This window comes from Eubalaena glacialis, chromosome 19, assembly GCF_028564815.1.
Source record: "Eubalaena glacialis isolate mEubGla1 chromosome 19, mEubGla1.1.hap2.+ XY, whole genome shotgun sequence".
Classification (NCBI taxonomy): Eukaryota; Metazoa; Chordata; class Mammalia; order Artiodactyla; family Balaenidae; genus Eubalaena; species Eubalaena glacialis.
In genome coordinates, this window is record NC_083734.1 from 43,528,379 (window position 1) to 43,551,678 (window position 23,300).

General features: G+C 49.1%; 1 protein-coding gene across 1 annotated transcript; it reads left to right on the plus strand.

The window, feature by feature from the left end:
- Positions 1–664: 664 nt before the first annotated feature.
- KRT9 (keratin 9) lies at positions 665–23,026 on the plus strand. Its single transcript, XM_061176924.1, is given in 15 exon segments — positions 665–1,028; positions 1,031–1,069; positions 1,072–1,241; positions 2,929–3,011; positions 3,126–3,282; positions 3,558–3,651; positions 3,654–3,738; positions 4,433–4,550; positions 4,676–4,813; positions 4,815–4,903; positions 5,624–5,705; positions 5,708–5,866; positions 17,566–17,687; positions 22,732–22,858; positions 22,949–23,026. Coding segments are annotated over 15 exon segments (1,905 nt in total).
- The last annotated feature ends 274 nt before the right edge of the window (positions 23,027–23,300 follow it).

A 23,300-nucleotide genomic window follows, 5' to 3' on the forward strand; every position in this document is an offset into this window, starting at 1 on the left:
GGTCAGCTAGCGTTAGCAGTGCTTTTATTCAGTCTACTCTCTCCCAGTTCCTTCGTGTGAACTCTGCTTGCTGTTTTCAAGTATTGGGGGGCACGCTGCTTTGTAACTGTCTCAGCCTTTCTGCCATGCCACTCGTCTCTTCCATCAGACTGGAGACTCTGAGAGCAAGGACTGAGCTCCCCAGCAGATTGGGGCTCCATGAGGCCAGGGGTCGGGCTTTCTACCCACACAGGCAGCTCCCCCATCCTCTGTAACAACTCCTTGGTAGCCTGGTCCCAGCTCACTCACAATGGGCACCAAGTGGGAGCGGGGAGGGGTGCGGACAGCAATGATCCTCAGTGGGGGAGGTGACTCTGTTCCAGGGAGTTTCTATCCCGGAGGGGCTAAGTCTCAGATCTGCCGTCGGGCCAGTGGAGACCAAACTGTAGGATCTAGGTCACCCCCTTGGTGGCAGAGCTGATTTATGGTGCCCCTGACAGCCTAATATCGTCACGTTACCCCACACAGTGGAGAGAGGCTGGGCCACCTCCAGGCAGTCAGCAAAGGATGTTGAGCCTGGGGCTGCTTGGGGCAGCCCGGCCACCTCCTGGATCTCAGCCCTCCTTTGGAGTCTGTCTGGGGGAGACGGGGGCAGACAGCGGGCACACCCAGGCGTGCCACCATCATGGAGGGTATAAGTAGGCAGCCTCGGGAACTGCTCTGCATCCTGGCTCCAGAGCTGGCGGCACTCCTGCAACTGCTTTCAGCCACAAGCTGCGGGCAGTGTCGTGAGTTGCAGACAGCTCTCATCATCCTGCTGGAGCCGGGTCGGGGAGGCACGAGGTCCTCCTTTAGCCGCTTCAGCTCCTCTGGGGCTGGTGGAGGAGGGGGCCGATTCAGCTCTACCAGTAGCTATGGTGTGGGGAGCTCTGGGGCCTGTGGGAGGGGAGGTGGCGGCAGTTCTGGCTCCAGTTATGGCAGAGGATCTGGGCGTGGTTTTAGTGTTGGGAGTTTTGGTGGAGGCTTTGGTGGAGGTTCCAGGGGCTGCGGGGGGGAGGCTTTGGCGGTGGTGCTGAAGGCGGAGATGGGGGCATGAACTTAATAGCCGGCTGGCCTCCTACTTGGATAAGGTGCAGACACTAGAGGAGGCCAATGCCGACCTTTAGAGTAAGATCTGGGACTGGTACAAAAGGCAGGGGCCCAGGACCGTCCAAAAGGATTACTCTTGTTATCATGACCCCATCTGGAATCTCAAGAACCACGTAGGCCCTGGAAACTCGGATCTCTGTCTCCCCGTCTCTCTCTCTCACACACGTGTACACACACGCTCACACACTCACTCACATGCTTTATCTCCCCCCAAAAGGCAAGATGCTGGACTCTAAGCTTAGACAGTACCTGGAGAATCCGACTCTTGGAAACTTTAACTTAAAAAAAATTTTTTTTTAAATTGAAGTATAGTTCTTTACAGTGTTGTGTTAATTACTGCTGTAAAGCAAAGTGATTTAGTTATACATACATATGTACATTCTTTTTAAAAATATTCTTTTCCATTATGGTTTATCATAGGATATTGAATATAGTTTGTGCTCTACAGTAGGACCTTGTTGTTTATCCATTCTATATATAAAAGCTGACATCTGCTCACCCCAGCCTCCCACTCCATCCCTCCCCCAACCCCCTTCCCCTTGGCAACCGCCAGTCTGTTTTCCATGTCCGTGAGTGTGTTTCTGTTTCATAGATAGGGTCATTTGTGTCATATTTTAGATTCCATGGAAACTTTAACTTTTATCAGAAACAACTCTTGGCCTGGCCTAGGTGGGGAATGCAGAGGCAGTGTGGAGGGAGCATAGCAATGGGGCAACCCGGTCCTGAGTCTGATACCAATTCACTGTGTGATGTTGGGAAGCCCGATGCCCTGTCTGGGCCTATTCTCCCATCCTTTTAATGCAGAGGATGGCCAGACTAGATTTCAGGTCCCTGTTGGTTTAAAATTTCTGTAATCTTATGAAAAAAAAATGAGAGTGCTGTGGTCCAAAACAGGTGGATCGTATGCCTCAGGAGAGGGGAGCATCTGTGCCTGTCTCTCCTCTTAACCCCTAAGAGTTCAAAGCTTTCTAGTTAGGAAAATTAGAAATCCTATCTCTCACTTCCTACTTCTCCTGGGCTCCTATAAGGACCTGTCTTGATTTTTCCAGTTTGGCTGGATCCAGATACACATGATAGCTGTTCAAGTGATGGAGAGGATCGAGAACTCTGGGGGTAGACATCATCTATCCACCCATCCATCCATTCAGCCATCCATCCATCCACATGTCCGTCTATCCACTCAACTTAGAGACTGAGTACCCTCAGTGTTGCTCTGGGCAGACATAGTGATGTCCCAGACATGGTCTCTGCCCTTGAGGAGCTCATAGTCTAACTAAGTCACAGTTTCCACCTGTTTCCCTTGCCTTCACAGCTTCTGATGAACAGCCTCTGGATATCTTGTTTCTTCTACCCCAAATCTCTTCCATCTGTTTATTCATGTGTGACCGTAGCCATCCTTCAGGGACCAATTCAATTGCCACCTCCTCCCTGAAGTCTTTCTTGATTTCCTGTAACCATAAGTCAACTCTCCTTTCCTTGAACTCTTCTAGGATATTCTGGACTCTGTAGTCGACTGTGGCCTCCTTGAGGGGCAGTATCTCATTGATCTCTAAACCCCACAGTGTGCTTTGTAGTAGATCTTCAAATATTTGTTGAATGAATGAATGAAGGCCACACTGAACATCCCTGCTGAAGCCTGAGGGATCTGTGCCATGTACCAGCTGTTGGAAGCTCCTCCTGCCTCTTGGGCATTTTCCTGGATGGGATCCTCACCTACTATGGCTTTGCCCGGCCTCTTGCTCTCCCAGAAGTGGGTCATAGCAGGGGTGCATGGGTTCCATGCCATCTCCTCTTTTTTAGATTGTGTACATCACAGTGGACAACAGGAAGATTCTCCTGGACATCGACAACAGTCGCATGACCCTGAATGACTTCAGGATGAAGTGAGTCCTGCTCCCGCTCCTGTCATCCATCCTTCCTCCAGCCCCTGGTGCTCTGGAGGTCCCTGTAGGGGCTGGTACCCCCTTGCTCATGCCCTACCCCTGGTTGGTCTGCAGGTTTGAGATGGAGCAGAGCCTGCGGCAAGCGGTGGAGGCTGACATAAATGGCCTGCAGAAGGTGCTGGATGATCTGACCATGCAGAAGTCTGACCTGGAGATGCAGTATGAATCTCTGTGGGAGGAGCTGGTGGTCCTCAAGAAGAATCATGAGGATGTAGGGTCCTGGCTACTTACCACTCGTTGGGGAGAGGGAGGAACAGAAGTGCAGGGACAACTGGGGGTGGAGGGGAGCTCTGGACCATTGCCTGGGAGACACCCTCTCCCTCACACTCGAGGACGACACGCCCAGCCTACGGTGGTGGTCGGGCTTTGACTTCACAACTGTGTCCCATCCTATTTTTGCACCCCAGGGGGAGGGGAGGGAGAGGGCTGAAAGGTGATGGAGAGGATCCCAGCCCCCTGACTTCATACCCCCTTCTTCCCTGGCAGGCGATGCACCAGCTGTGAGGGCAGGGCACCGGGGATGTCAGTGTGGAGATGAACGCTACTCCTGGCAGAGATCTCGCCAAGATCCTCAGTGGCATGTGCAGGAGTACGAGCAGCTCAGTGCTAAGACCTGAAGGGACATTGAGCAGCAATACGAGACTCAGGTAAGCAGCCTGGGACACCAGTTCAACCTTTTCTCCCTCTGTCCACGTATCCTTCTCTTCCTCCACCCGGCCCTCCATCTCTGAGCCCAGCTGGGCTTCTCAGTCATCCTTCTTCAAATGAATTCACTGCCCACAGGTGTAATTATCGAGTAGCTTCCCAGTGCCAGGTTTCATGTGGAGTGCTGATGTCTCAGAGACGAGTCACACAAGATCGCTGCCCTCGAGAAGCTGCTCAGTGTTTATTGCATGTGTGAACAAAGGCAGAGGATGAACAGCTTACGTTAGGCTGTGTGCTGTCAGACTCTAGTAGAGGTACCCAGGTGCCCGTCACACTGCACTGAGCTCCTTGATGACTCCCTTCCTGCTGGGTGTCCAGCACCTAGCGTAGAGGTGGGCACAGGAGGGCATGATCTGTAGTGTGTATGCGTGCATGTGTTTGGGTGGCACTTTGAAATAAGGTTAAAAAGTGGTTTAGGGACAAAGTATGAAGAGCCTTGAAGCCCTGCTGAGAGGGCATGTTGAGTTGAGAGAAATTGACAACCCTGCCTGGCTGGAGGGAGCCAGAACTCAAGACGACTTGTCTTTGGCTTTGGCTCAGTCTTGGTCCTGGAGGCGAAGGTGCTGACGAGTGGGGAAGAACCTTCTTCATTCAATGAGCTGCCCAATGAGCTTTTGTTGTTTGAGGATGAGCCAGATTGAGCAGGGGGTGACAAGTTGTGGCCAGGAGGTGACAAGTTGTGGCCAGGAGGTGGAGTCCAACAAAAAGGAGGTGACCAAGCTTCGACACAGTGTCCAGGAGTTGGAGATCGAGCTGCAGTCTCAGCTCAGCATGGTTGGTAGCCCTGCTCTGGACCCTCTGCCCGGGTGGGGCACAGGAGGCTGGGCACGATCCCCAGGGGAGGGAAGGGGAGCAGCTATGAGGTAGCATCCCTCTCAGTGCCTCCTCCTGCTGCCTAGAAATTGGCCCTGGAGAAATCCTTGGAAGACACAAAGAACCGCTACTGTGGCCAGCTGCAGCGGATCCAGGAGCAGATCAGTAACCTGGAGGCCCAGCTTACTGAGATCCGGGCAGAGACTGAGCGCCAGAATCAGCAAAACATACAACCTTGTGCTCAGTACCAAGATGTGGCCGGAGCAGGAAACCAACTTCTACCGCAGCCTCCTTGAGGGTGGCCAGGAGGACTTGCATGTGCCTCAGGGCTCTGTGGAACCCCTAAGAAGTCCTAGGCCCCTGATGCTACTGCTGTTCTTCTAGATAGAGGCGGCTGGGAAAGTTCCTGTAACACCAGAGTCTGATGGATCGAGGATCTCTTCATCCCATGAGGGGAACCTCGGGGCCTTTGGGCTTTGAAGAAGGAGGATGATGACAACGAGAGAAGGGACTGCTTCCTGTTCCAGGCAGAGGAAAGCTCTCCCCTCCCAGCTGTGGTGCTAGCCCAGCCTCTGCCTTCTGCCTTGCAGAAAGGAAGACTTAGGAGGACTCACATTTGGGTCTTCTCTCCAGGTTCATCCTTGTATACGTATGTGGAGGTCACTCATTTTATCTCTGTGTTTTCTTTCTTTGTTTTTTAAAGAGCTCCTGACTTATTTATTTATTTATTTATTTTTAATTTTTTGGGCTGTGTTGGGTCTTCGTTTCTGTGCATGGGCTTTCTCTAGTTGTGGCAAGCGGGGGCTACTCTTCATCGCGGCGCGCGGGCCTTTCACTGTCGCGGCCCCTCTTGTTGCGGGGCACAGGCTCCAGATGCACAGGCTCAGTAGCTGTGGCTCACGGGCCTAGTTGCTCCGCGGCATGTGGGATCTTCCCAGACCAGGGCTCGAACCCGTGTCCCCTGCATTAGCAGGAAGATTCTCAACCACTGCGCCACCAGGGAAGCCCCCATCTGTGTTTTCTTTACTTCTCAGTGAATCTCATGGAGCTGGACAAATTGGCTTTGGAGGTGGCAAAAGAAGTGGATCTCAAGGTGAAAGTGGAGGCAGTTACGGAAGAGGAGCCAGGGTGGAAGAGGAGGCAGCTGTGGAGGAGGAAGTGGATCCAGGGGTGGAAGTGGAGACAGCTGTGGTGGAGGAAGTAGCTCTGGAGGAGGACGTGGAAGGACATCCCAGCCCCCATCCTATTCCTCAGTACTCGTGGCTGTGATACACAAGGTAAGGGACAACTCTAGGTTGTGGGGTGGGGGAGGAACAGGGGTTACCTGTCAAGGTACCACCCCTTTGTGAATATCCTTGAGCCTCTCTAGAGAGAGAAAAGATATTCTAAACAGAGCTAGATTTTAGGGAGGTCTCTGGTGAGTGCCATAGACTTGTCCTTGTTTCTGAATTGATCATTATTTTTGACAGAGCCTTAAGTAAGGCTAGGACACACGTGGCTTAAGTCTCAAAAGCATAGGAGATGAGTTGGAAATGGTGTATTAGCTTGTCTATTTCTCCCCACACCCTACGAGGTGGGTATTGTTATTATCCCCATTTTAGAGATAAGGAAAAAGAGGTTCAGAGAAGATAAGTAACTGACTTGAGGTCATACAAATCATAAATGAGAGATCAGCTCTGTGGGGCCCCATAGCCAGTACTTTTAATCATCATGAGGATGGGGACACCTGGGTCAGCCACGGTTCAGGTAGAAAAGAAGCTCAGGGGTTGTAGTCAGTGGTTGGCTTGGGCAAGCCAGTTTTATGATGAAACTGCCAAAAGGAGCATATATTAAAAATAAAGTCTAAATGCAAGAAAGAGTCACACAGGTGAAGTGGTCTCTAGGTCAGAGAAAGTTCTCCTTGTGCACGTTGAATCTTGTAAAATAAAAATTTACTATGAAGTTGTAGCGAAAGGCTGGTTAACATGATTGGGAATGTTTGGCTCAGAGAAGCCTTGAGGTGCCTGGGAGCTGGTCTTCTCTAGAGAGTCTGCTGTGGTTTTGTGTGTCAGGTGGCACTGCAGGGCCATGGATGTGCATCTATGGGCAGAGGCTGAGGCCATCTTTCCCTCAACATGCAAGGGATTTACTAACAAAAACTGTTGCATGGAGGAGGGGGCTGCCTCATGAGCCTCCATCCTCACATATGGGAGAGCATCTGCCAGCTGCTGCAGGAGATCTTCAGGAATTGGATGGGGGCCACTAGGACCCGAGGGTCCTTCCATCTCAGCATTCTCCAGCTCTTTGAGCTCTAGCCTCCTTGCTCCCAGTTGCCTATCTTCCTCCAAGTCCTGGTCTCTCTCTCTTGCTCTAAGTCTTCTCTTTTCACTCTCACCTCCCTTCTGTCTCTCCATAGGCTACCAGCTGCGATACTAGAGCCCTTGTAAACTTTCCCAGCCCCGCCTCAGCTGAGCATCCCCCAGACAGGCAGACCCTGGATGCAGCCTGCTCATTGCATTGTGACATTGGGAATAGCTAGAAACAAGCCTCCAGGCCCATTTGGAACGGGGCTGACTGGGCATGTCGTTCCTCTGACTGCCCATTGGCTCCCTCCTCTGGGAGGGTTGGGGGGACCTCTCTCCCTCTGTCTGTTCTGGGGGTGACCCACTCCCTGTCTTATCTCGACTTCCCAATAAAGCTTTCTTACTGCAAATCAGACTTGGACTTTGACCCATTGTTCTTTGGGATTGAGAAGGGGCAGAAAGGAGGTGAAGGGAAAATCAAGTGAATCCACTCTAAGAGTGTTGGTTAGCTTTTCTATCAGTTAGCTTTTGCTTGTAACAAAGCAACCCACAATTTAGTGGCTTAAAATCACAACCATTTATTTAGCTTGTGCTTTTGCAGTTGACAGTTTGGACTGGGCAGTTCTGTTTTCCTTTAAGCATCTGTGGTCAGCTCCAAGTCAGCTGCGTAGCTCTGCATCAGGGGCTTGGCTGCATACTGGTTACGGGTGAAAGGGCCACATGACTCTCATCCTCCAGCCAGCTGGCTCAAGCAAGTCTGGATAATGAACAGAAGTGTGTAAGGTCTCTTACCTACAGAGGGAAACAAGGCAAAAATGATGTGGGCTTTGCCTTGGAAGATTTCACAGATGGTGAAACATATAGGCACAAATAAAGTGCTCCAAGGCAAAGCGAGGAACATTTTCACAAGACAGCAGCTGACAGTGTTCTCCAAGGATTCTGACTAGAGACGGATTCAGACAGAGCCCTCAGCTTATGTTCCGGATGCTACAGCTGTGTATCAAACCTCCCCAAAGCTTAGAGGCTTAAAAGAACAATGTTGATTTGGGGGCTTGGTGGGAACAGCCCACTTCTTCTCCACTTGGTGTCACCGTGGCTCATAAGCTGGGGGCTGGAGTCATCTGAAGCCTTGCTTGCTCACATGTTTGGCCCCTGAGCTGGAAACACTCAAACCTGGGGGTGGCCCTGCAGGGGCTCCTGGGCATCTCTGCATGAAGACTCTCAGTGTGATCCCTCCAGCAGGGCAGCCTCAGGGTAGCCAGACTTCTTACATGCTGACTCAGGGCTCCCAAGACATATGTTCTAAGCAAGAAAGAACCAGGAAGAAGCTGTTTTTCTTCATTGCCTAGATTTGGAAGTCATGCAGTGTCACTTCTGCTGTACTCACAGGCTTGCCTAGATTCAAGGGGAGGAAGCATAGACCTTGCAGTAGGCAGAATTCTAAGATAATCCCAGTTATTCAATCAAAGACAGACTTAGGTGCTGCTGTGAAGGGATTTTGGAGAATTAATTAAGGTCTCTACTGTGTTGGCCTTAAGATAGGGAGGTTATCCGGTGGGCCTGACATAATCACGTAAGCTCTTTAAAAGCAGATAGCTTTCTCTGGTTGGTTGCAGAAGAGCAAGTCAGAGATGTGAAGCATGAAAAGATTTCAATATTCCATTGCTGGCTTGAAGATGGAAGGGGGCATGAAGCAAGGAATGTGGCTGGCCTCTAAGAGCTGAGAGCCACCAAGGAAACGGGGACCTCAGCCCTTCAGCTGCAAAGAACTGAGTTTTTCCAAGGATGAGAAAGAGTTTGGAAGTAGATTTTCTCCCAGAGTCTCCAGATGAGAACTCGACCTGGCCAACACCTTGGTTTCAGCCTTGTGATACCCTGCAAAGAGAATCCGGTCACACGTGCAGAACGGCAAGCTAATAAATAGGTTCTCTTTGAAGCTGCTACATTTGCAGTAATTTGCTTGGCAGAAATAGAAAACAAAGACCCCATCTCAAGATGGAGGCGTGGCAATGTCACACTGAAGGACAACATGTGGAATGAGATATATTGATCTTTGGAAAACATAATTTGCCACAGACTCTCTGAATCATTGGGGGAGGGATTATGTAAGGGTAAACTTAGGACATTAAGCAAACACGGAACCTCAGGAAAACCCAAGATCCTGGGATTTATGGAGGTGGAAGCTGTATGGTGTCTCTGGGTCCAAGATGGCTCTAGCAAGATGCCTGAGCAGTGAGAATTTGTGATCCTTTCTCTAGTGCTTTGCCCTTAATGTGCAACTGGTGACAGTCTTCTCTGGTTCTCTTCCTGCTACCAGCTCTCTTCCTCTCCTATCTTCTCTCTATCTCTATTTGGGGAATGCTCCATCTTGAGTCTGAGACTCCCCAAGAACTGGTTTTCCCAACTTCCCTTGCTGCTAGGGCATGGCCATGTGGCATAGCTCTGCCAATCAGGTGCTCCTACACAAGACTTTGATTTGTATGTGAAGGAAGCGCTGAGTGGAATCTAATATGGCAGGAACAGGGCTGGGGCAGAGACAGGGAGTTTATTAAGGCTATAGTAGTGGTGGTTCTGCAGGGATATGCAGTGCCCAACATCAACGGTTCGAGCTGCAATGTCTGTGGCCAGCAGTGACAGCAGTGGTGTCTTCCTGGAGCAATCATTTAGTGTGATTTGGGCAATGGCTTCTGTTTTTATAACCCCCAAGTCTGATTCTCTGAAAATGCTGGAAAAGATGTACTGCTTTCTCTGTAGGTGAAAGCAAACATATTCTGGTATTCTTTGCTTATTGGGATAGAGAAAAAAGAAGTTTCTATATCAGGTGCCAAGGATTATTGTGATCCAATGTGGATCAATGATTGCTATTAGAATAGACATGTAATAACTTGTAAAATAATCCTTCCCTAACATCTGCCCATATTCTGCACGGAGAAAATGACAAGTTAATTGGAAAGTGATCAGAGTCATCAACCCTGAATTTATCAGATCTTTCATATGGCACTAATCTCTCTCATTCCCTTAGAGATATAATGTTGTTGACTCTTCTCACCACAATAATCCTTACTCCATGGATCAGGGAGCCATTTACTGTCTTCTTCTATTCCATTTCAGAGACTGGGAAAAAAAACACAGGCTGGGTCCAGGGTACTATTGGGCTCAGGAGAGGCAGACTTAGGTCAAAACTCCATTTGCCATATGATCCTCTGTAATGGTCAGATTCTCAGCTGCAACCAACAGAAGCTACTCTGGCTGTGTTAACAAGTAAGGGATTTATAGTTGCTCTAGATAAATCAAAGAATCATTAGGAGGGTTAGAGAAATAGGACCTATGCTGAATTTCTAACATCTCCCAAAATGACACAGCAGAATGGGTCTGCCAAGGGAGCTGTTGCCTCTGCCAAGACTAGGAAGTTTTCAAGTCAGGATGCAGCCTTCTGAATCAACAGCCTCCCCAGCTTGGGCTTCAGGACAACACTGTCTCTGCCATCCATGCCAGCAAACTAGATGCCCCAAGTGGAGCCCATACTTCACATACCTCCCTTCTAAGTCTCACATGGTGCACCTGATTGGTAGAACCTAAATCACCTGGCTTATCTTAGTGACAAAGGAAGCTGGGAAATGTAGTTTTTGGATTTACCTGGGAAAGAATAGTGATCGAAATGACAGATATAACCTACCCCCACATAAGCTTTCAGTCTAACTGGTGAACCACAGTGTTGTTCTGCATTTTCAGAGATTAGAGTTAGTTTGGAGCCAGAGTCCAATAATCCCCAAAGGTCTGGATATTTTCCTTCCCCCAGTACACAGCTACTCTTGTAAATGCTCACAGGCTCCTATGTGGAAGGTTAAGAGGTAGATGTACAGTACTTGCTTGTGATGTTATTGCAGAGCCCTTCCTCAAGGGTACCTGGACTTCCCTTTATTCAAAGTCCTCCGGGTCTAGGAGCTGATTCTGGTCTTGGAACTGGATAAGAGTCTGTCATTCTCTAACACAAGGCTTAAGACAGCCTTCTTCCTGGCCTAAAGTTTTCTTTTTGGGGGGTGGGGTAGGAAACTATGGCAGATATGAGAGACCGACTTGCTCATATCAGTGCCCACATCCTTTTAGTGAACTTTCCTATTCTCTAGAGGCAGATAATCTTTAACCCTACTTTTTCTAGACTCCCTTACAGTTACAGATCTAGGTGTAATTTGGGTTTTTCCAATCAGATGCACTTCTGTGGGACATGAGTTGAGTGGAAAGAGATCTGGAGGAAGGAAGTGTTTTTTGTTGGAATAGATCTACCAGTTACTATATGGTCCTAGGGCCACTTATTGTGTCAGACCAGGAGTTCCTTTGGGGGGTGGTTCTGTGGTGTTAATCTGGGAGCCCTTCCTAGAGGCTCAATCTAGAGTCTGCTCCTCCAGCCTTCTAATGATTTTGTAAGCAGCCAATGCTCTGTATTAAATTCCTTCCTGTTAAGAAAGTGAGATTTGTTTCTGTTACTTTAAACTGAATGTTCACTGAAGCAGGATTTTGGTGGTCTGCCCTCGTCTTTTGGTCATAGAGATCCAGGATGAACTAATCATCATATGGATCCCTACAGGTCTTATCATTCTGCTTACTATTCCAGCCCTCCAGCATTGAAGGGTCCCTACTTGTCCTCTGCCACCTGGGACCCCATTTCTATAGAAATCAGGGAGGCTAATTCAACTGTAGCATCTCCCATCCACAACCCCAAAGAACAACTGCTACCATGCTTTTCAAAGACACTGTGTTCCCTCTGGTCTAGGTATTTCTTAATTGCCAGAGTCTAGACAGTGTCTTCTGGGCTCTCATAGTTGGGAACTGGTTGAATGGGTTCTACATGATAACTCCACCCCAACATTTCTGTTTCCCTGGCTGGTTGCATTTCTTCTTCTTTATTCCTCTTCCTTTATTATTATTCCTTCCTTCTCTGCAACAAGGATTTTATGGAAACTCAAGTTTATTTTGTATAGGCCACTATTCAGTTCAGTTTCTGCCACCCAACTGAACTAATATTTAGACCAACTCCTAGACACTCAAGCTAGCAGCTGAATTGTGAATCTCTGGTTAATGCCTCTATATTGATTAATTCAGCCTGATCAAAAATTAGGGTCCACGCCCAAACCCAGTATTCACATTTCTGCTGATACAGATTAGTAACATCTTGAAATTCTCTTGGCGAGTAAGCCTTTTTCTCTCAGCTTTGGCTTTATAATGGACCTCTTCCCTTGGGGGTCTGATTTATAATTTTGGAGACGATAAAGGATGGTAGGGTGGAGTGTGAGGATAATTTGGAGTTTGGGGGTACTATAAGTCAATTAAATTGACTCATATATTTCTCTTCCAGTTCTGTAGGTGCCCCTCTTTCCTGATCGATGGTCTAAATTTTACATAAGAGACTTGGCAAGATTATGATTTCAACTGATGCTGTGGTTTGGCAACTTGGAGAAGTCAACTTTAAGATGAACTATTAGTTACTTCAGCCTTGTAAGTACAAGAAATAAGAGATCTTTTCTGTATTATCATGGAAAGTCCCCAGTCCTGTGACCATCCATAGAGTCCAGATCTTAGGAATTTGAGTATATTACTCTTTCTGGAAATTCTCCAGTGCAGCTAGAAGAAACTAGACAACCCCTCTTTTATCACTGCATGCATGGGCTTCTAGAGTCCCATATTTTAATAATAGCTGGATTTTCACTGCCTTCAGGCCCATCTAAGCTGGATAACCATTCTGATTCTCATGTCATTCATGCAACAAACTTTACTGGATAAATATACATTAAATTCCTTCTATGCAAGACACTGTTCAATGGACAAAAGAGACAAAGATTCCTGCCTACGTGGAGCTTACAATATAGGTAGGGGGAGGGGAAAACACTAAGTGTCATAAATAAATTATTACATTTTAAGGTGATAAATGCAAAGAGAAGAAGGGAATGGTGGGGGGATTGGAGTGCTGTGGTGGGGTGGGGAGGGTTGCAACCTTAAATAGGGTGGCCAAGGTCAGGGCCATTGAGAAGGTGAAATGTAAGCAATGACTTGACAGAGTGAGGGAGGCAGTCAGGTGGGTATACGGTGGGAGAGCAATCTAGGCACAGGGCTTGGGTGTGTAAAGGCCCTAAGGTGGGAACGTATTTCATATGTTCAGAGATGAGTAGGGAGGCCAGTGTAGTTGGAGCAGAGAGAGTGAGGAAATAAGTGATGGAAGACGAGGTCAGAGGGATGAGTGGTTACCTCATTTAGGGCTTTGTGGGACCCTTTAAGGAACTTGGCTTTTATGCCCAGTGAAACGGGAAGCCACCGAAGGCACAGGTGAAAGTGAAGGACTCCAAGATGGCAGATGGCAGAGGATAGTAGAAGCCTGAATTCCTGAGTTCACTGCTTGGAGGGGAGCTAGGAACAATCACACAGTCCTTACGTGAGCAAGTGACAAATGTTCATCACGTTAAGCCAGTGGAGTTTTTGAGGTTGTTACAGCAACTAGCACTGCCAAGCATGACTAGCACACAGGGCTTCGAGCTGAGAAGTAGCCCCATCTAAGTTATGTCTTAAGAGGATCTCTTTGGCTATTGTTTGGCAAGAGGCCGAGAGATCAGGGGTAGAAGCAGAGAGATCGGTTGGGATGGAGGTAATCTTAGTGAGAGACAATGGCACTTGCTGTGGAGATGGTCAGAGGCAGTTGGTTCTGGACGTAATTTGAAGGTAGAGCCATCAGGATTCTTGAAGAAAGGAAGGAGTCAAGGATGTCTCTGAGTCTGTTGTCTGAAGAACTGGATGAGAGGGGTTGCCACCCACCGAGATGGGAAGACTGTGAATGGAGGCGGTTGGGGTGAAAGGTGAGTCTGTTTTGGACATGCTAGATTTACAAGGTCTGTTAGACAATGTTATGGGCTGAATTGTGTCCCCCCAAGTTCATATGTTGAAGCCTTAACCCCTGGTACCTCAGAATGTGACTGTATTTGGAGATAGGGCCTTTAAAAAGGAGATTAAGTCAAAGTGGGACTATTGGGGTGGCCCTAATCCAATCACTCTTATAAGGATTGGTGTCCTTATAAGAAGAGGAAATTTGGACACACAGAGAGACATCAGGGTTGTGCTTCCTCAGAGAAAGACCGTGTGAGGACACAGCAAGAAGGCGGCCATCTGTAAGCCAAGGAGAAAGGCCTCAGAAGAAACCAAACCTGCAACACCCTGATTTTGGACTTCTTCCACCCCCCAGAACTGTGAGAAAATAAATTTCTGTTGTGTAGGCCACCTAGTCTGTGGCATTTTGTGGCAGTCCAAGCAGACTAAGACAGGCCCCCAAGTAGAGATTTCTTAGGTGTCTCTTGCCTGCAATCACTCCTTTTACTAAATTCTGTATCAATCAGTGTTTTTACCTACAAAGATCAGAACCCTCACTTCGAAGCCAGTTTGTTAAGGGATGTGAGGTAAGTCCTAGAATCTTCAGGAAGAACTTCCAGAGAACGAGGCTTGAAGACTGCACAGCTAGAGGAATCCCACTCGTGCCACCATCTGTGAGCACAGACCTGGCGGCACGTTCCACTCGTGGCTACTGCTACATCTCTGGCATTGCTGCTTCTGGAAGCTGGATGTCTCTGTGGCCACTCCTGCCAGATGGATTCCATGGAGCACCTCCTTCTTAGGACATTAGCTCCCAGCTGCAGGCTTTTGTGATGTGTTTGTTTGGGGGATCCTGGTCATGTCACATATCTGTGCTCCAGAGACAAGGGAGGCTGGAAGGCTAATTTCTGGCTTCTACAATGGGGAGCATAGCCACCAGATAGAGAATTACTTTTCAAAGGAGTTGGGTGACCAAGAGGAAGAACAACTGTCCACAAAAGGAATGGGCAGGGTCAAGCATTCACTGAATGCTTACTGCGTGCCAGGCACTGTGGTAAACCCCTTATATATATTACCTTATTCAATCCTCACAGCAACCTCACGCTGCTGCTTATATTTTCACTTTACACATGAGTACACTTGCTGAGAGGGATTAAATGACTTGCCCAAAAGATCACACAGCTTCTAAGTGGTGGAGCCAGGATTTGAATATGGGACGTCTGATCCAACAAAGCAGGGGTTATTATACCCATTTTACAGATGAAGAAACTCTAGCTCAGAGAGGTTAAGTAACGTGTCTGAGGCGACACAGCTTATCAGTGACTGAGTAAAGACTGGAATCCAGTTTGGCCTGGCTTCAAAGCAGGTGCGCTTTTTCCTGCCCTCTCTGTCCTCAAACAATTATTGAGCCCCCACTGAATACAGAGACAAACAACTCCCATAGGCAGAAGCTTGTCAGAAGTGCCCTGCGTGGGAGGCAATGACTCTACAAAGGACTGGGAAGAAGATGGGTGACGGACTTCCCTGGTGACGCAGTGGTTAAGAATCCGCCTGCCAATGCAGGGGACATGGGTTCGAGACCTGGCCTGGGAAGATCCCACATGCCGTGGAGCAACTAAGCCCGCACGCCACAACTATTGAGCCTGCATGCCACAACTACTGAAGCCTGCGCGCTTAGAGCCCGTGCTCCGCAGCAAGAGAAGCCACTACAATGAGAAGCCCGCGCACTGCAATGAAGAGTAGCCCCTGCTCGCCGCAACTAGAGAAAGTCCATGAGCAGCAACAATGGCCCAACCCAGCCATACATAAATAAATAAATAAATAAGTAAATTTATACAAAAAAAAAAAGAAAAAGAAGATGGGTGACTTCCCACGCATGGATTCTTTCCCAGGACCTGATTCCCCGCCTAAGGCCCTGGCTCAGTGCTGAACAATGGGAGGTGCGGGTAACTGAGCCGATAGTGGAGGAATGAGGGTGACAGCTGGATGGTCTCCAAGAATCCTCTTGGCTCCTGCATCTATTACTCCAACACTCATATGCCCCGAGTGCCTTGATCTCCCTGCGTTTCCCTCCCCTTCGAGTCTCTGCTACATGTCGAGGCTGCTGCCGGCCGTCTTGGCCTCGGGGCCCTGAGGCTCTCTCTCTCTCAGGCCCAAACAGGAACATAATCAGTTCCCTTCTCTGTAACTCTTAGTAGACTGAGAACCTCTGGGATTATCGGAGGGGGTTCCTGTGGAACCGAAAATAAAGTTCAAGGGGACGAGCCACCACCATCAGCAACAAATAAAACCCAGCAGCAACAGTACAGTGTGAGGTTAAAAGATGTAATTGCTTCTTCAGATCATTCATTCATCTGTTGATTCATTCGACGAATATTTATTGGTGCCTTTTCTGGGTCAGGGGGTGGAAATCGATAAAACTGTGAACGAAAGAGATGAGGTCTGTTTCCCCATGGGGCTCGCAGTCTAGTGCTGGGGGCAGATAAGCAGCCTGGTCATTGCTAGATGATGTGGTGTGTGCAGTCGGTGATGGGAGGGAACAAGGGCTGGGAAAGCACACAGGCCCGCTGACCTGACCATGGCGGCAGGGGACGCTTCCTATGACAGGTGTGGTACAGGGATGTTCCGTAACATCTCATTATTTCTCACAACACCTGTGAGAGGTAGCTATTGTTGTTTCCGTTTATAGATGAGGAAACCAGGGCTCAGAGAGGGAAGTAAGTTGCCCAAGTCACACACACCAAGGTTGTCCTGGCTCCAGATGCTGCCATCCTAGTACTGCCTATGTGGCCTCTAACAATTTCTAGCACTTTTTTTTTTTTTAGCTTATTTTATTGAAGTATAGTTGATTTATAATGTTAATTTCTGCTGTAGAGCAAAGTGATGCAGTTATACATATATATATTCTTTTTCATATTCTTTTCCATTATGGTTTATTCTAGCACTTTCTAAGGTCAGAGATGGGCTTCTGAAGAGCAGAGGAGAGCTGTTTTGAGACAACTGTGCAAATAATTAGGCAAGCTCTGCGATGTCTGGCCTCAGTTTCCCCCATGAAGGCACTTTGTCTGAGCTTGTTGAAGGAATGAGTGAATGAATGACACTAAGGAAGGATGAGGGTTTTGGACCAGATGGTCCCTAAGGACTCCTCTGCCCCAGCACTGTCTGGTTCTGACACTCATACATCTTCAGATGGCTTTGATCTTCCTGAACTTTGGGGAGTCTCTAGTCCTGGAGACTCTCGATCCATCTTTGCTGCCACCAGCACCCTCAGTCGCAGGGACTTGCCATTCTCACCTTAACTCAGGCCCGACCCAGCCAACTGTGATCTCTCTCATCTGTTCCCCTAGGCATGGCTGAGACACGTGGGCCATTATCAGAAGTACTTTCGTCAAGGGAGAGGGAAACCTCAGGAAAGTGAATCAAGAAAACACAAAACCTGTAAGAAAGAGTCAAGTCTGAGATCCCAAGGTGGGGTAGGGGTGGGGAGGAAGCTGGCTCCTCCGAGCCTCCTGCTCATGGGGGTTCCCAGTGGAGCCCGTGTCTACCTTTACCAAGTCATTGACCCCTTCATTCACAACACGCACTTATCCAGGGTCTGCTCTGTGCATGCTGCTGGTTACTGGGGCTACGACAGGGACCCAGGCGGACACGGGCTCTGCCCCGGAGTCTTACGGGGGGAGACCAACAAGTAGCAGAAGCACAAGCCAGGGTGCTGAGCTCCACTCTGGGAAGCCCGGGAGCCCTGGGGCACACAGCAGGAGTCCTAACCCAGCCTTGGGAGTCAGGGAACATTCCATGGAGTCAGGGCTGGGCCGAGACCTGAAGGACTGGTTGGATTTATCCAGGTGAAAATCGATGGGGGTGTGGTGTTTGTGTGCATGTGTGTGTTGCGGGGAAGCCAGTGCTCTGGGCAGGGGCAGCTGTCAAGGCCTGGAGGTGACACTGAACTGGATCCCGAGGGCCCCAGGTAAGCCCGTGCCCTCTCTACACTCACCTTTTCCCAGCCCTAGTGTGGGGGACAGAGCCCTATTGGCCAAGAAGTGCCACCATCTTTGGTCCGGATGCAATCCTCCTAGTAGAGAATGAGTCTGGCAAGAAGACACATGGTCTCCAATCTGGTCGGAAGCCGCACTAGAGTTGGGAAGCATCATTTATCAAACTCCCAGCACCTGCTTTCTCTGAGTAAACATCATGGCTGAGTTGTATCCACGGCTTCAATAGCTCCCTGTGTGCGCCCATGACACCCATCACTGGTGAGGACCCCGCCCCCCAGCTTACAACTGTGCCTGAGTTGGGTCCCTTCCTCTCTCCAAAGCTATGCTCCATTGGTAACAACTATAAGTCTCCTTGTCGTTTTTGTCCTCCGCCTCCACCCCATCCTCATCATGATTGCAGCTGCACCTCTTTTATGCTAGCCCCGTGGCAGGCCTTTACGTAAGTCATCTACTTGATTGCCCACAACCACCCAACTTCACAGATGGGAAACTGAGGCTCAGATAGATGACATAACTCAGCTGACAAAAGATCTGGGTTGGTCTGACTCACAAGCCCACCCTCATCATCTCATGCCATCTAAAACAGTCCCTGGGCACCTACTGAGTGCAGAGATGAACACCTCCCACGAGCAGGAAAGCTTTGGAAATTCTCTTCTTAGGAAGCAAGTAGCCACAAATGAACAATGAGTCCCTGTCTCAGCTATTTCTTGTCTCTGGACCTCAGTTTCCCCACTAGAGGTCTTCAGTGTGTGGAACAAATGGATTGACACTGAAGGGATGAGGGCACTGGGGTGGGTGGTCTCCACGGACTTCCTGAGCCAGGGAAATCCATCATTCATAATCCCTCTGAATTTTCTCTGCCCCTGGGGTCTTATATCCATCTGTCTTGTTGCTACCCCCTCAAACTCAGGGCCACACCATCTTCTTTCTCTCAGGCCCAAACATGAACCAAACCAAATCCCTTCCCTCTGTTCTCTTCAACATGACATGCTGGGATTTTCCAAGGGAACTTCTGTCAGCCCTGGCAGATACCTCAGATAAATACAAAGGAAACAAAATTCAAAATCCACTGCAAATAGTTTTGTTTGAGGTGCAAAAAGTATGTATGTGTGTTGGGGTGGGCTTGCTCAAAGCATCCTCTTCATAATAGTTCCTAACAGAAGCCCCTTCCTAGATTCTTTGAGGCTCTCAATTTTCCAATGTATTTTCCCGGGGGTGCCAATAAATATAACGCCCCCCCAACCAAAACTCTTGAGATCAAATCCAGTGGGAAACATGGAAGTAAACAAGTCAAACAGTTTTCTGTATTTGCAGGACTTTTTAAAGTCTTTGTTTTCTTAAAGTGCTTTGTGAGTTTCCAAGAGGAGGTAACAGTACCCAAAATTCCCTCATCAGTTTGTTGAAGAGCTGGTGCTCTCTGAAGGATGCTGATGGGGTGGTTGGGGTCCCCCAACCCACCTTCCTCAGCTGGGCAGAGAACTTCTAGAAGGGGCCCCCACTGAAGATGGACACAGGTCATCTCAGAGTTTCTGAGAAACTCCAGCCCCAGGGCACATGGGACAAGGGAAAACAGAGTTGTGGCTCTACCTCAGTGTGTAGAAGCGGAGCGTGGGGAATGGTAGAAGCATTCCTTGCCTCCACCACCACCTCCCAGCCTATCTCTCCTCCCAGCAACTATCAAGGCAGAGCCTTGCCATTGTCCCAACGGATGTCTGTGTCAGTTCATCACGCGTTGTTTTCACCATCACGCGTATTAAGCCCCTGAGCTGGGGACCTTCTCTCTTGCAACGTGTGCCACAAGAACCATATTACAACTACTACTACTAATTAAAAAAAAAAACAAAGTAAATGACGCCCATTGGTCGAGTTTCGGCTAGGTCCCAGCACTGTCCCAGGCAGGTTAGATATGCTGTTTCATGAATTCTCACAACCACGATTTGAGGAAGGTCTTGATGTCTCAAGATCCTGAGTCTTAGAGGTTCACCAACTCACCCAAGGTCACTTAACATATAAGTGACCAGGTTTGGCCTGGCTCCAAAGTGGCAGAGAAGACTTCCCATCAATTCTCCGATGACAGGGGTTCAGATAGGTGAGAACCCAAGCTGTGCTGACTTCTAAACCAACCCCTTCTCCTCTGTGGAGGGGCTGAGGTCTATGCTTGTTGAACACATGTTGAAGTGTAACTGATGAAAGAACAGCGGCCAGGGCTGGGGACCCTCTGGCTCTACTGATTTAAGATTCCGAAACTCATCAATCTCAAAGAAAATCTGCATTTTCCTCAAGCTTTCGCCTCCCTGCAGGGCCTCTCATCTCTCTCTCCAATGTCATGGCTCCCCTCAGCCGCAGGGGAAAGTTGCTCTAGTTTTTTCCTAGGCCCAAACACGAAAAAAAATCCTCTTTTCTCTTCTCTTGGTTTTCTTCCTTTCCCTTCTCTTCTTGGTTCTGTCTGAGATGCTTTGGAATTTTCAGAGGAAATGTCTGGGAAGCACAGGGAGAACTTTATGGGAATGAACAAGGAGTATTCAGAGCCTCTAAGACCCTGTGAGATGGAGTGAAGCTTGTGGGACTAAGGGTAAAGGAAAACAAGAGAGGCTGTGTCCAAAGCTGCTCCTGCCGTTAAATCTGGGTCCTCAGTCCCCTTCCCAGGTCATCCGTGCAGTTGGCAAATCTTCCATGAGCGCATAGCCCCTCATTCCCATGGACCTCACCACCCACTAGGGACACACAGGTAAACATGGGGAGGAATACAGGCTGGGGAGCTCGGTGCAGGGACTCCCAATCTAGACTAGCGAGAGGATTAAGGAGACACAGGTGGGAGAGGACAAAGTGGAGGTGCTGCTGGTGGTGGAATGGGTAATAAGGAGGGCATATGCAGAAGCCTGGAGGGAAGGGCCAGCCTGGCACATTTGAGAAGCCAGGGGCTTCCCTGGTGGCGCAGTGCTTAAGAATCCGCCTGCCAATGCAGGGGACACAGGTTCAAGCCCTGGTCCAGGAAGGCCCCACACGCTGCGGAGCAGCTAAGCCTGTGCGCCACAACTACTGAGCCCACGAGCCACAACTACTGAAGCCCGCGTGCCTAGAGCCTATGCTCCACAACAAGAGGAGCCACCGCAATGAGAAGCCCGCGCACCACATTGAAGAGTAGCCCCCGCTTGCTGCAACTAGAGAAAGCCCGTGCACAGCAACGAAGACGCAACGCAGCCAATAAATAAATAAGTAAATAAAATAAATAAATTAAAAAAAAAAGAAAGAAACCAGAAGAAGTTTGGAATGGTGGGAGGGGGAGAGTGATGAGGGTTGGAGGTGGAGAAGTAGGTTGGGCTGGATCACAAAGGATTTTCAAAGCCATGCTGGAGAGGGGTACCCATGTAGAGTCCTGTGTTCAGCCTGTGGATCCTTCTTTTTAAAAAAAAACTCTTTTCCATTATGGTTAATTACAGGATATTGAATATAGCTCTCTGCACTATACAATAGGACCTTGTTGTGTATCCATTCTATATATAATAGTTTGCATCTGCTAATCCCAAACTCCCAATCCAACCCTCCCCCGCCCCCTCCCCTTTGGCAACCACAAGTCTGTTCTCTATGTCTGTGAGCCTGTTTCTCTTTCATAGATAAGTTCATTTGTGTCATATTTTACATTCAACATATAAGTGATATCATATGGTATTTGTCTTTGTCTGACTTACTTCACTTAGTATAATAATCTCTAGGTCCATCCATGTTGCTACAAATGGCATTATTTCATTCTTTTTATGGCTGGGTAGTATTCCATTGTATATATGTACCACATCTTCTTCATCCATTCATCTGTTGATGGACATTTAGGTTGCTTCCGTGTCTTGGCTATTGTGAATAGTGCTGTTATGAACATAGGGATGTGTGTATCTTTTCAAATTAGAGTTTTGTTTGGATATATGCCCAGGAGTGGAATTGCTGGATCATATGGCAACTCTATTTTTAGTTTTTTGAGGAATCTCCATACTGTTCTACATAGTTGCTGCACCAATTTACATTCCCTACAGCAGTGTAGGAGGGTTAGGCTGAGGAATCTTCTAATGTCACATCTCTAGCGTGATCTCAAGGGTTGCTCTGAGGCTGCTATGAGCCCCTTGCCTATGCCCACATTTCCTATCTGTGCAGGGCAACTGCTGGGGATGGCGGGAACTTGGGGGTGGGTCCCCCAGTTCAAACACTGACCCCACCTGCAGAGGGTTTCCTCCTACCAGGTGGTTCTGGGAAGAAATCAAAGTTCAGAGAGGTTCATTGACTTGTCTAAGGACCAACAGCTAGTTGGGGACTCCCTACCCTCCTAGATTTGAGCCCACGCACATGGGATTCCATGGCTGACCGGATTTCCTTTTGGCATCTTGTCTTAGCCCCTTGCAAGGGATTTAGGGGTGTTTCTAGGTCTCACTGGATATATGCTCCTAGTTTGCCCAGCTTTCTGTAGCTCCATCTCCTAATGGTCCCACTAAGCTCCACCCCCAATAGAACTATGAATTGAGGGGACTGTCCTATTCTGGGAAGGTTGTAAACATTTGGGTTACATTATGATTCCAGCAGGGATGGTACTGGGAGGAGGGAGGCTGGGCTGACTGCCCGCGGGGTCGTGGCGGGGCTGTGGCGCGGCCAGGTAGTTCAGCTGGGAAGGTGTGGCCAGTTTCTATGAGCTCCAGCTTCTTTCATAGCTGTGGCTGCAGCGGCCCCTTGTGGCCATTTTGCGCGGAGGCAACTAAGTGTCAGACAAACTACAATTTTAGAATTGGGAGGGGAGGTACGTTTCCTTAGATGGCCTCCTCCACTCCTCTGTTGCCCAGAGAGGGAAAGACACACGCCCAGGGTCCCACAGGTAGAATCTGGGTCTTTGGACTTCCAGCCCTTCTGGGGCTCTTTCTTTTGTACCACTCTCAGCTCAGTGCCCGTTTGCTCTCCATAGGGAGGCCAAGGAGTAGACTGGAGTGTAGGGCCTGCCCTTGCCCAGACAGACCTCTCTGACCCTTCCTCTCTTCTCAGAACTGAGCAGTCAGAGATGCAGAAAGGGGAGGGCCGCATCCCGTGGCAGGGCGGCGAGTCCCCATGCGGCCTCCAGGGGGCGCTGTGGCACCGAGTTGGCCTGGTCTTGGGCGCCCGCCGCACAGGCGTAATGAGCTCAGCACGCTGAGGACAAAGGGAGCTGCAGGCGGCCGGGGAGCTTGTAAAGTCAGCCCGGTGGCCCGCAGCCTGCCCGCAGCCTGCTCTTTCCGAAGCCGTGGCTGGCTGCGGGGCGGACACCACCGCCTCCTTCCGTGGCTCAGATGCCAGCCTCTGATCCGCCTTGCAATTCCCTGTTCTCTCAGACAGAGCCCAGACTCCATCCAGTGCTTTGGACTCGACACCCAGCGCCCTTTCCTCCATACGGTGACTTCCCTGAGTTTGGCTCAGGGTAAACGGGAAAGCCGCCGTGGCTGGACGCAGAGGGCTTTGGAGTCCGCTCCACTGCCACCTGCCCCTGTGGCTTTCAGCAAGTCACTTACCTCTCTGTGCCTCAGTGTCATCATCTGTGAAATGGGTGCTGGTGATCTCCCTTGGAAAGTTGTACAAAA